General features: G+C 35.5%; 1 protein-coding gene across 2 annotated transcripts in view; it reads left to right on the top strand.

Moving 5' to 3' along the window:
• Positions 1 to 13,003, top strand: part of LOC113048202 (microtubule-associated serine/threonine-protein kinase 1-like) — a 42,622-nt gene that overhangs the window by 4,772 nt on the left and 24,847 nt on the right. The window contains exon 2 of one of the 2 annotated variants that reach the window (XM_026209878.1): positions 1,729 to 1,760. In XM_026209878.1, coding sequence (XP_026065663.1) covers positions 1,729 to 1,760 — 32 coding nt within the window. Of the gene's footprint in view, positions 1 to 1,728; positions 1,761 to 5,777; positions 6,034 to 13,003 lie in introns of those variants that run through there. The other variant, XM_026209963.1, reaches the window with a different exon arrangement.

Here is a 13,003-nt window from a genome sequence, read left to right on the forward strand (position 1 = left end):
GAGGAGCAGAAAGATGCCAAGAGAATGGCAAAACTTTAAGTTTGATGTGGTACTAGAGAATATCTTTAAATGCATCTCATGGTAATAAACAACCTCTAAATTACCCATGTTTTTCCTATATAAAATAATAAAAATAGAAATAAATACAGTGTTTAATAAAAAAGAAATCAATGCATGAAAGGCAGATGGTTACCATCTGGTGGAAATAAATAATAAATCATATGTAATACAATGGTGTGATTACTAAATGCCTGCATAGAGGAAAGATGAGCTGTTAGCATAATTACCTGGAAAATAAAGACAGCTTTGCCAGACTGCTTTTGATTGATTACAGTTATTAATTTGGCATTCAACACTATCATCCAATTAAAACTCATAAACAGCCTGCATAACCTGAGCCTACTCACCTGTAGACCTAAAAAACTACTCTTCCAGCACCATCATAATGAACACAGGTACACCTCAGGGCTGTGTACTTAGCCCTATGCATCCTAACAACGTCATCAAATTGGCAGATGACACCACAGTCACAGTGTCTGAACTGAACTGGTCACATGGTGTGAGACCAACAATCTTCCTTGGTGTACACATCTGCGAGGACCTCAAGTGGACATATAACACGGTGAAATTAGTAATGAAGGCCAAGCAAAGAATGTACTTCCTTAGGATACTAAGGAAGTTTGGCACATCACCACAAATACTCCATAACTTCTACAGTTGCACTGTGGAGAGTGTGCTAACTTTTTGTCAACAGCACAACGCATGAGTTTTGCACTGTCATCTCTCACATGTCCTTCAGAAGATGTAAAATCTTGTTAAAATGAAAAAAGAGGCTGTTTTAAATAAGCGAGACATCCATCCACAGAGGCCTTTGAAGGGTTCAGTCCTTTTCCTTATGTAATGAATTGAGCTGCTCTCTAATGCCTTTGCTTTCCCCTCATTGTCTCCTTGGCCTCATTTGTCAGCTGCTGCATCCTTTCTATTCATCTTTTTATTTCCACCGGCTCTTCAGTTTTAGTTTTAGTTTTAGTTAACAATAGCAACACTGGCATAAATCTATACTAAATGCATTCTGTCAGCTATTGGTTTTCATCTCATACTTGTTTGTGATCGCTTTTATATGTTTATATTGGCAGCAATTTATGATAATACAGTATAATACAGTATAAGATTCTTAAAGGACTCAAAGGCTCATATTTTGTTGGTCTTTTTTATGGTTATAAATTCAAAAATTAAAGTGCCTATAAAGTGCAGAACACAGCACACACACACAAAGATTGGCCACAGACTATTTGTCCACTTAATCCTCCATCAGTTGCTCAGTGGCGCCAGTCATGCTGGCAGGAAAGTCCTTGTCACACACAATGTCATCAAAGTGAGTCACAGTGGATGAAGTCATTTCCCCCCGACTGAAGCCCTTAGTGTACCATCACAAGCGCCAGCATGGCCTCTTTCCCGCTATCTAACATGGACACTCTCGCTCGCTCTCTCCAGTGACCTTGTTTGTGTAATTGGCCAGTTTAATGTTTTGGGGATTGTTCTCCCCTAAGTGCCGTCCTCCCTCTCAGAGATCTGAAAAGCATTATGGGTCATAATGAATGTCAGCTGGCATAAGATTATTCCAGTTTGGTTTCATCAAGATATTTATGTCCTGAATCCAAATGGTACTGAGCAGTTATTGATGGTATCATTTTACTCTGGGTAATATAATCACTCTTTCTTTTCCAGAAGGATCTTCCCCTGCCCAGGAAGAGCAGTGGGTGAGTGTAGCAAATCCACTTTACCTGATTTAATTCTGCATTTGTTTCTTCAAATGTTGTCTGTGGACCTTTTTTTGTTGTTGTTGGGACCTAGTGTAATGTGGTACTCAATAAAAACACTTTTCCCAAAACTAATCTGAAACAAACAACCATAGACTTGTGTACATTTTTCACTATGCCTGTCAACATTGAAAATACTTGGGGAATGAATGAATGTGGTGAATGAACATGACGGGCTAAAGTTGGAAATCGGAGACTGGTCTTGCATCACTGAAGGTGATTTTGAGTAAGCGGAGGAAAAATGTTGAGTAATATGCTGCTGCTATAGTGAAGTAGGGCAATAATGTGGGAGTAAAGGCCCCGATATACTTCTAACAAAATCAAAGAATGAACTGGTATTATGTAATTTTGAACAAAATCAGGCCAAAATGAAGTTTGTTTCAAGTTTGTTTCAGCAGTTCGAAAGAGTTGATCAAAGCAAACTTTCTAGGGGAGTTCGTTTTGGCTCCTAAACACCTTTGAGCTACCATTGGTCCGTAGCGGTTACACAATTGGTGGGTGTGTCATTGAACTCCACCTTCTTTGAAGTGCAGTTTTTTTTTCCCCCGGTTCGTTTCTCATTCAAAGGAAGGCAGGCGGCTGGAAAACAATACCTCCAAGTCACTAGCAACATAAATTCGATAAATTGGGTGTTGGAAAGTTCGGAAACTGTATACCGTTGCTCAGCCTTTTCAAACTTAATTTTGCTCCCAAACCAATAATGAAAACAAACATCGTTTGAAGTATATCGGGGCCTTAATGCAGTAGTTCAAGAGCACAGGAAGTTATAATGTAATGCAGGGACACTGTAATACTTCAGTGCAGTAATGCTACAGTGCAACAGTATGTGGTGGATTAATGCAGGAATACTTTAGTGCAGCAATGCAGGAACACAATGATACATCAGTGTAACATTCAGGAATGCAGCAATCCACTAGTGCAGTAATGCAGGATCACAGTAATACTTCAGTGCAGCATTGCAGAAATGCAGCTATACACTTGTGCAGTAATGCAGGGATGCAGTGATACACTAGTGCAACCTATGGTATTTTGGCATAATATCAAAGATGCCAAGATCAGCAAAAGCCATAAATTGTGCGAGGAAATAGACTAAATTAAATACTTGCACATGATGATCCATGGTTTTTGGCAACCATAGTGTACATTGTGCAGTAAACTATCGGGTTCAGGAAACATTAAACCTTGAATCACTTTAATAGTTTATCTGAAGGACATTAACCATTGAACAATATGCAATTTTAGAACTATGTTGCTGTCCAGTGTGAAATTCTCTCCTTAAGCAAAACCAGCTGAGAGCCAGAACTGTGTAGAGTTTGAGCTGTACAGATAATGAATGAAACGCTGGCCTTGGTGCTGAACCTTTCTCTGGTGTGAGAGACTCCCTGGATGTGTTTCCTGTGCATCCCTATGCTTGTCTATACTGAACACTTGTGTGATCTTCTGCCTGTTTATCGCCTATTTATATATATAGCACCACAACACCTCCGTTTCACACATTTAGTGTCACAGAGACTGTGTGGGTTTCGTTAGCTCCTGTGAAAGTTTTGGCTTTTTGTATGCTGATCATATCAGAATGGCTGTTGTTTGTACTGGGCTCTACTGTGAACTGACACCACCATTAGCATTCACAAACCTGCTATAAAGAGCCTCTCCACTGACTGACACACACAACACAGGTGCTCAAATGTGTGTGACTGTGTGTGTATGTGTGTGTGTGTGAACAGAGCTCTCTTGGGAGGCTTGTGAAGAGACAAAGAAGTGTTTTAAGGTTTTTGTAGTTTCTTATGGCAGCTAATAACAGATGGGTCTTTTGTGCTCAGTATGGGTCACGATGTTTAATTAGGCTGATACAGATTAATCAGCAGACAATCAATATGACATTTCCAGGACGGCTGAACCGCGCCAGCTATAATCAGGATACAGACTCACTGCTGTCTGGACCGCCGTGACTTTCAGAATGTCTTACATCCACAAAACTACACAGCCACTCTAGCAATGTATTTAGCCAGCTTTGGATGTTTTTGATGGTATTTTTTATTAATTTGTTGGTTTATATTGAGAATACATTGACTTTATTTTAAGCATGAAATCTATGAGATCTATCCATCTATATAAATCTTTTCTTAATATGTTTTATTACATTTTTTCTTTATATACTGTATGTCATCTAGCCCTGTCCAGCCCTACTAGAGGTGATGTTTCCATTGTGAGACTGGGCCGGTCACACATGTCCTCCCTCCATCCATTATTCCTGGTCATATTTTCCCTTCTATGAATTTGTCCCAGTAACTCCCAAAAGGTCCTTTGCATCTCTCTCTCTCATCTATATTTCATCTCTCTTTCCACCATCCAGATCATTTATTATTGAAATGAGCAGCTTTTAATGTGTGTCTGGGCTTGTGTGCAGCTGCGTCTGTGTGCTTTGGGAGACGGTTACCCTCGCAGTCCCAACAAATCCTCCCGACAGGGACATGACGAGATTCGAAGGTTCAGACAAGGTTTATTGTTGTGAGCTAGCTAGGGCACAGAGATGATGTCAGATTTTATATACCCTGGTACACAGAGAGAGATGGGTGGGGCTCTGTAGCCATAACAATGAAATCGACCAATCAGATGTAAGCATCCAAGTATAAGTGCCAAAGACTTGTGGTATAATATAAATTAATCCATTAATATAATTTGCTTCGCTCTTATCTTGTGTCTGATTAAAACTGGGGAAAGTTAACATTACATACAATTTAGAAAATTACATTCATCTTCTTGAATCAATTCACATACACACTGAGCCCACTAACCAATCAGAGCCCACTGCGTATTTCTGAGGGAGGGGCTTAATAGTACCAGGAACTCAACAGACCGTTTTAACAAGAATGGAAACAGCGGTGTAGAATAAAGGTGAATTAGAGAAAATAATGTTGTTGTTTTTTTACACTGCTAAAAACACTGAACCCCATAAACACAATAAAGCTTTCGGGAAAAAAGGAAAGCTGATCAACCACCCCTTTAAGACAATTTAGACAGTCTCAGTGAGTTTAATAAAAACTCCTATTCAGTGATTAATTTGACATAATTTTTCAAAAATAATTCACAAATTTATTTCTGTGGAATTTTTCTTAAATTAAAATTATTAATGAAAAATCTTAATAAATATTTCCATGGTATATTATTATGTTTTATTATGCTGATTATTAAAAAATATATATATTTTACATGCATTTCTATTATACAGAAATAATGTACACTTTTTAGTATATTTATTTTTCTGTTCAAAATGGTTCAAAAAATGTTCTGTTTCAATGCAAAACATGTACTTATGTTTAATTGGACTTGTGCTATATTCACAACTTGATTGTATATTTACTATGTTTGATTTAAATGTTGACTTTCTGAAAAAAATGCATGACATTTCTGTGCAGATACATAAATATTAAGATAATAACAACACTAATAACAGAGCATCAAATCATCATATCAGAGTGATTTCTGAAGGATCATGTGACACTGAAGCATGGACGAATGATGCTCAAAATTCAGTTTTGCATCACAGGAATAAATTACAGTTTTTAATATATATTCAAATAGAAAACAATGTCATTATTATTATTATCATATGTACTGTATTATTATTTAAGGCATTTCATTGCAGATTCTAACATGCATACATATTAAGATATATTTAATATAAAAGGCTTAAAAATATCTTGTGGACCAATCCGATTGGAGCGTTCATGTTTAAGGGTCCAAATGGTATATTTTATGTTGAACAAGATCAACATAATCCTTTCCTCTCTTTCTTTTTATCCCTCCCATGTGTCATTTAGATTTCCATTAACAGTCCTGAGTCCTGAGCTCTGATAGGCTTTTAATGGCCACACACACATGCTGACAGTCTTCCTATGAGTCCTCTCTCTCTCTCTCTCTCTCTCTCTCTCTCTCTCTCTCTCTCTCGCTGTCTTTACTTCCTGGCTTGGCACATCACCCTTTAGAGCCACCTTCCCTCTCTCTCTCTCTCTCTCTCTCTTTCTCTGTATCTCCATCACTCAGCCACACGCACTCAGATGAATCTAGAGCATGTGTGAGGAATGGTGCTGCTCTCTGTGAATGTTGTTTAAGTGTGTGTTGACACACTCGGCTGCCGCTGTCACTCTCATCTCCGCATGTGCGCCTGCCGACCGGCCGTCCTGGATAGCAACATGTTCCGCCGAACCAAAAGGTAATAGAGAGAGAGAGAGAATTATTTGGCTCGCACTTGCAATTATGACTCATCAGAATGTGCTGCTCGAGTTAGATTGTTCCGATAAATTGGTGTCGGTGATTTCGATATTTTTGATGATGATGATGATGATGATGCACTGTGATTGTTTACTCTGATGTCATCGTCTCTCGGCTGGTTCATGGAGGGATGACAGCTTGTGTTTTGCATGTGTGAACTCATGAGGTCTTGTCTTTCTGTTGAAGTAGTGATAGACCGATATATCGGTCAGGGTGGTTAACTGGTTGTTCATTATATGGCCGTTTTGAGATTATCTGTGTTTGCCAATAACCAGAACCAAAAATGACTTTCTGCCACACCTGCCAATGGTGCATCACACACATTTTTTGCATTATTTACATAATAATAATACTTAAAATATATTTAAAATTTAGTGAAATATAAAATAATATTATGTTATAAATATTTAATGCCATGTAACAAAGAATGACAAATTGAAAATAAATGAAAAATTATATATTATATATAATTATATAATTATATGATATTCTTTATTCTACAGTGCATTTTCATGATAAAAAAAATATTCAAATATTCAAAATATTCAGCAAAGATGCATTAAATTGTTCAAAAGTGACAGTAAAGACATTTAAAAAAAATTAAATAAAAATTGAATTTCTATTTATTAAAGAATCCTGAAAAAAAACTTGGTCTAAACTGTATTAGAAGAAAATATATAGAAAAATCTAACATTTGTGTTAATCATCTGATTAGACACAGATCTTAAACAGAGCCGATAATCTCACAACCTTGCATTGTCGACACACTGTATATAATCAGCCTCTCTTGTATATCACAATGTAACAGCCTAACAATAATTATATTGGTCATTGATCACCTTAATGTCTATAGATATTGCATTTTTGGTTTTGGAAAGCTAATGTTGGTTGACCGTTTGTGTAAAAGTGCTATTGATTGAATGTATGTGTGTAAATAAACTGGTAAACTGTGCATATGCACATACACACACATTTGTTCGGCTTGGCATGAGCACATAACAGGCAAGCAGCGACTACATGTGTTTATGTTTTTGTGCATATGCTGTGTGTGCATCCGTTTGTGTGCTTATAAGTGTGTGACAGAAGAGATTAAAGTGGCTTTGAACACACGTGTGTGTGTGTGTGTGTGTGTGTGTGTGTCTCTCTCTCTCTCTCTCTCTCTCTCTCTCTTCATCTCTGTCTGTCCCCCATGGTGCTCCATTCTGTCTACACTGAGCTCACATTAGTCATATTCTGGTGTGTGTGTGTGTGTGAGAGAGAGAGAGAGAGATGGCTTATGAATAGTTCAAGTTCAATTATTTTGTTCAGCACTGCATAAAAAGATGAATTAACTTCTTAATACAGGAGTAGTTCACACAAAAACAAAGATTTTTTTATTTTTATTCTACTTTTATGGTACTGTCTTGTGGCTGGAGTTTGATTCCACCTGATGACCTCACTGAACATATTATTTATTATTCATGTTTGTTGAGATTTGCTCAGTGAGACAATCACTGACCTGTCCAATGAGTTCATGGTTTATCTGGTTAAATGTGTTGTGTAACTGTATTTCATGGTATTTATTTTGTTTTGTTATATTGTAGAGGTTTTTAGTTCATAGATGCAAATAATCCCCAATATTTCATCATATTTTAGTAGATACGTTAGTGATTTAATTTCATTTTATTTTATTTAGTTTTATTTTATTCTTTTTTTTAATCTATTTAATTTTAATTTATATTTAGAGGTATTTTGTTTTCTATAGATATGTAAACCCAAAATATTTCATCATATTTTAGTAGATACTTTAGTGATGTTATTTAATTTTTTAAATCATCATATTTTAGTAGATACGTTAGTGATTTAATTTCATTTTATTTTATTTAGTTTTATTTGATTCTTTTTTTTTAATCTATTTTATTTTAGTTTTAGAGGTATTTTGTTTTCTATAAATATGTAAATCCCAAATATTTGATCATATTTTAATATATGTTTTTATTTTACTTTAAAGTTATATAAATTCCAATTATGTAATCATATTTTAGTCGATGTTTAAGCAGTTTTTGTTTTGTTTTATTTTATTTAGCTTAGTTTCATAGACGTATCTCATCATATTTTAGTAGATACAATTTTGTAAACAGATTTTTTTAATTTCTCATTTTTTAAACCATGAAATGGACATGTGTTTTGCCCTGTTTTCTGTGTTTGACGTCACAGCTCGGGATAGTTGCTAGTAAAGGCCTTGGGATTGTGCGCAGACTTAAATTTGTGTAGCCTAATGAAGCATTTGTGCTCACATACTTGTGCTCGGGAAAGTGTGTTTTGATATTCTGTTGTCTTTGTGAGTTTAGTGCTTTGTCATTTCTGTCATTTAGGATGGGCTGCTCTGAGCCTCAAATGCTTTTATGGAAGAAAACCGATGGAGAGGCATAGAACAGAAAGAGTCTTGGCCTATATTTGAGAAGAGTGGAGTGGGTTAACGGTGTTCCTCTCTAAAACACCTGCTCTTGCATTTCTCTCTCTTCATCCTGCACTTCACTTCCCAACTGAGTCATTACTGTGTGTTTCATTTGATCATGAAATCTCAGCGGCTTTATCTCAAAGACAGAACAAGTAAGAGAAAGAGTTTGCAACAGCGACTTTTCAAGAACTGAAAATGTTCTGGTGATAACTGTTTGTGATGCCATCGGAAACAGAAAGTTGCTTCACTTATTTAAGCTTTTTGAATTTACTTGGCAACAAATATATCATTTTTATTGTTAATGCTAAACATTTATTTAAATTATGTGTGTACACTGTAAAAAATTATTGTGGTATTAATGGTAAAAGACTGCAAGGACAGTAACTGTCAGAACTGTTACTTTTCCTTAATATACCTATGTGGTGAAAAACTGATAAATCTCACTTTACTTTAAATGTAATTGTAAAGTAAAATACTGTTAAATGTACAGTTTATGGAAGTAAAAAAGTGCAAGTCATCTTATAATTTATGGTTAAAAACACAATTATGTTTCTTTCTATAAAAAAATATATATATATATTCTAAACACTTCTGTACATCATAGTTTTATGTTACATCTAATCTCTAAAACATTATATTGTGCTGCCATATTTTGTATATTTTTATGATAAAGTTCTGGCAATCACGGCTGCCATTTTTTGCCATAAATTTCACAGATTATAATTTATTATCATCATCATTATTATTACAGTGAACTTTTTAAAATGAATGAAATATTTATTTTTCAGTTATTTTTTTCCCCAGGAAAGTTATGGTAATCTAAGTCTTTTTTATGAAATAGTAATGAAAATTATTGATTTGATTGATTGATTTGATTTGATTTATGCATTTTGGAGTTTTCTTATTTATTATATATTGACTATAAAGTATGTAATTAAAATACTTGGCAGGAATATATCATTCAAATTAATATTATTAAGACAAAATATATTTAATTTAATGTCATTATGCCATTTCTAAAGACTCAACTGTCACAGACCTTGAGATATATAATTAGGTCTATGGAAATATAAACAGTGAAAACTGTAACGGTAAAAATTAAAATGACAGACTATATCAAAACTCTCATATGGCAATAACAATATCTGGGATGATGAGATGATTCAGATTTCCCTAGAGATCACATTACATTGATAGATCATTCTGCACGATTCCTTTGTGGCCTGAAATGACACACCTTCATGACTCCAGTCTTCTGTTGCAATCAGAGCTCAGGAAATGAAAGCACAGCAGGAAAAATGAAAGGATGATGTACGGCAGATGAACAGAGGAATATGGGTTGCCTGCAGTGTAATCTTGTTTGTCAGTGACTTTCAGGTGATCTGTTAGATTTATAGCTAGAGTGGATGCTGATGATGTAATTTATTTCATTCAATGCATTCTTTATTCAGTTTTTAATTTAATTAATGCATGCATTTATTAATGCTTTCATTCATTCATGCTTTCATCCATGCATTAATTCATCCATTCATTCATGCTTTCATCCATGCATTCATTCATTCATGCATTCATGCTTTCATCCATGCATTCATTCATCCATGCATTCATGCTTTCATTCATGCATGCATTCATCTCTAATTTACATTATTTTACTTTTTTTAATTATTAAATCAAGAGTTAAAATTGCTATTATAAGGATGTATACAATCAAATTATCACAATCAAGAAATTAGCAGCATTAGCATTTATTTCATATGATTTCAGTTCACCAGCTCTGCTGCTGGTAGTGTTTTTTTGTGGACTTGCTGCATTAACAGTGTCTATATTTTCCAGTTCAATCTGTGCAGAGAATTATTTGGAATCGAGTTGACTGTTAAAGTCTGTCAATAAATGCAGCTCACATCATATATATATATATCACCTGAATCCCAGTGAAACAGACTTCAGCGCTTCTCAATATTCCAATGCGGTTTTAGGATTAAAGTTTGATGTGAAGCCGCCATTACGGCTAAGTTGGCAGAGGTTTAAAGATTGCCTGTTTTATCCTTTCAAAGATTGCAGCATTCCATATTAAAGCAAAGTCTTTTCCTGCTAAATTTAGATCACTGATCAAACAAACGTGACCAGCTACTCAAAGTTTTAGGGTTTCATTGCACATTACAGTCAGGCAGGTCTTCAAGCCATTTCATATGACTAAAGATATTGCATTTTCTTTTCTATTCATATTTTAATTTTATGTATTTTTAATGCATGTAATTCTATTAAAATAGTAAATTTATACTGTTCTATTTAGCTTTTTTTATGTATTTAATTTTCTGTCTTTTTTTTACAGCCTAATTTTACAGGACGTCTTATAAGTGCACATCTCTAATTTGAATGTAAAGACATCTTTATTTTCTGCAATGACACCAGATATTGTCACTAGAGGCCTTTAGGGACGTAATATTTAATTTAAATCAGTAAGTCTATCAGTTGAATCTGGGCCATGTTTAGATTTTTAGTAAAATGCGTCGGGACACTGAGACACGCACCTCGTGAAAGCAGGACGTCTGGTCACTGCTTATCAGTCCTTTTTGTCCTTCTTGTCCCCTATCACGAGCAGAACAGGAGTTAAGGTCCTCCGTGAGCTTTGCTCTCTCACACTGCCGGCACATTCACCTCCTCTGATCCTCTCTTTCACCCATTCATCAGCACACTCATCTGTTCTCTTCACCTTCTGCCTTTTCTTCTCTTTCTTGAAACCGTCTGTAAACCAGTATCTGCATATATATATATATGAAAGCCTGCGGTTGGTTTGGTGGCTCTGTTTGGTGACATCTGTATCAACATATGGCAGTGAGCAGTCAAGTTGCACTCTGCAGCAGGAGCAACAGATGAAATCTAGAGCTCTAGAGGCTTGTGTAGATGAGAAATGTAACAGGTGTGCAGTAAGGATGATGAAGCGTCCCGCCGCAGAGCAGCTCTCTCAGCATTAGTAAACTGACTGCTGTTCTGTAGTGCAAGCAAACCTTGTGTGTGTCGCATTCAACAAGACAATCTCCCTGCGGTGTCATTATACAGGTTAAGTGTATTAGATGTTTTGTTATGTTGTGTTGTGTGTTTTGTTGTGTTGTGTTAAAGGGTTAGTTCACCCATATATTAAAATTATTTCATTAATAACTCACCCTCAATGTCGTTCCAAACCCGTGATACCTCCGTTTATCTTGGGAACAGAGTTTAAGATATTTTAGATTTAGTCCGAGAGCTCTCAGTCCCTCCATTGAAACTGTGTGTATGGTATACTGTCCATGTCCAGAAAGGTAAGAGAAACATCATCAAAGTAGTCCATGTGACATCAGAGGGTCAGTTAAAATTTGTTGAAGCATCGAAAATACATTTTGGTCCAAAAATAGCAAAAACTATGACTTTACTCAGTATTGTCTTCTCTTCCATGTCTGGTGTGAGAGAGAGTTCAAAACAAAGCAGTTTGTCACATCCGGTTCATGAACTAATGATTCAATGTAACCGTATCTTCTTGAACCAGTTGAACCAAATCGATCTGAATCGTTTTAAACTGTTTGCGTCTCCAATACGCATGAATCTACAAATGACTTAAGCTGTTCACTTTTTTAATGTGTGAGAGAGAATGTCTCTTCAAAATACTTTGATTTGAACTCACTCTCACAACAGACACGGAAGAGAAGACAATGCTGAATAAAGTCATAATTTCAACCAAAATGTATTTTCGATGCTTCAAAAAATTCCAACGGACCCTCTGATGTTACATGGACTACTTTGATGATGTTTCTCTTACCTTTCTGGACATGGACAGTATACCGTACACACAGCTTCAATGGAGGAACTGAGAGCTCTCGGACTAAATCTAAAATATCTTAAACTGTGTTCCAAAGATAAAAGTGTGTCTTACGGGTTTGGAACGACATGAGAGTGAGTTATTAATGATATAATTTTCCTTTTTGGATGAACTAACACTTTGAGTTATTTTATGTTTTATATGTTGTGTTATGTTTTTATGTTATGTTATGTTGTGTTATGTGAGTGTGTCCTTTAAGAGTCTGAGCAGTTGTTAATTGTGAGGCTGCCTGGGTCAGTCTCCATGGTAACCACTGATTTAACCTCTGACCTTGCGATGACTGATTTCATCAATTTTTGTTTGTTTGTGCCTTTTAAAGGTTTTGATGTGTTCACACCACACAGATTTTTGTGTTTCATTCTTCCATCCTCCATTCTGTCTCTTTTCTGAAAGTTTTTGGGTGCTGTTTTTTTCTCTATAATCCCTGAATGTGTGAGTTGAAGAACAAACGTCCCGGTGTCTTGGCTAGATCTCTTAATTTCTATTATGTATGTATACATCTTTGTGCGTGTGATATAATAACATCGTCTTAATTAATTGCTTTTATTCAAACCAAAAAATATTATTTAATGTCACTGAATCAACCTCAATATTTTCATGAAACAAACAAAACTAATT

Source organism: Carassius auratus, chromosome 1 (genome assembly GCF_003368295.1).
Source record: "Carassius auratus strain Wakin chromosome 1, ASM336829v1, whole genome shotgun sequence".
Lineage (NCBI taxonomy): Eukaryota > Metazoa > Chordata > Actinopteri > Cypriniformes > Cyprinidae > Carassius > Carassius auratus.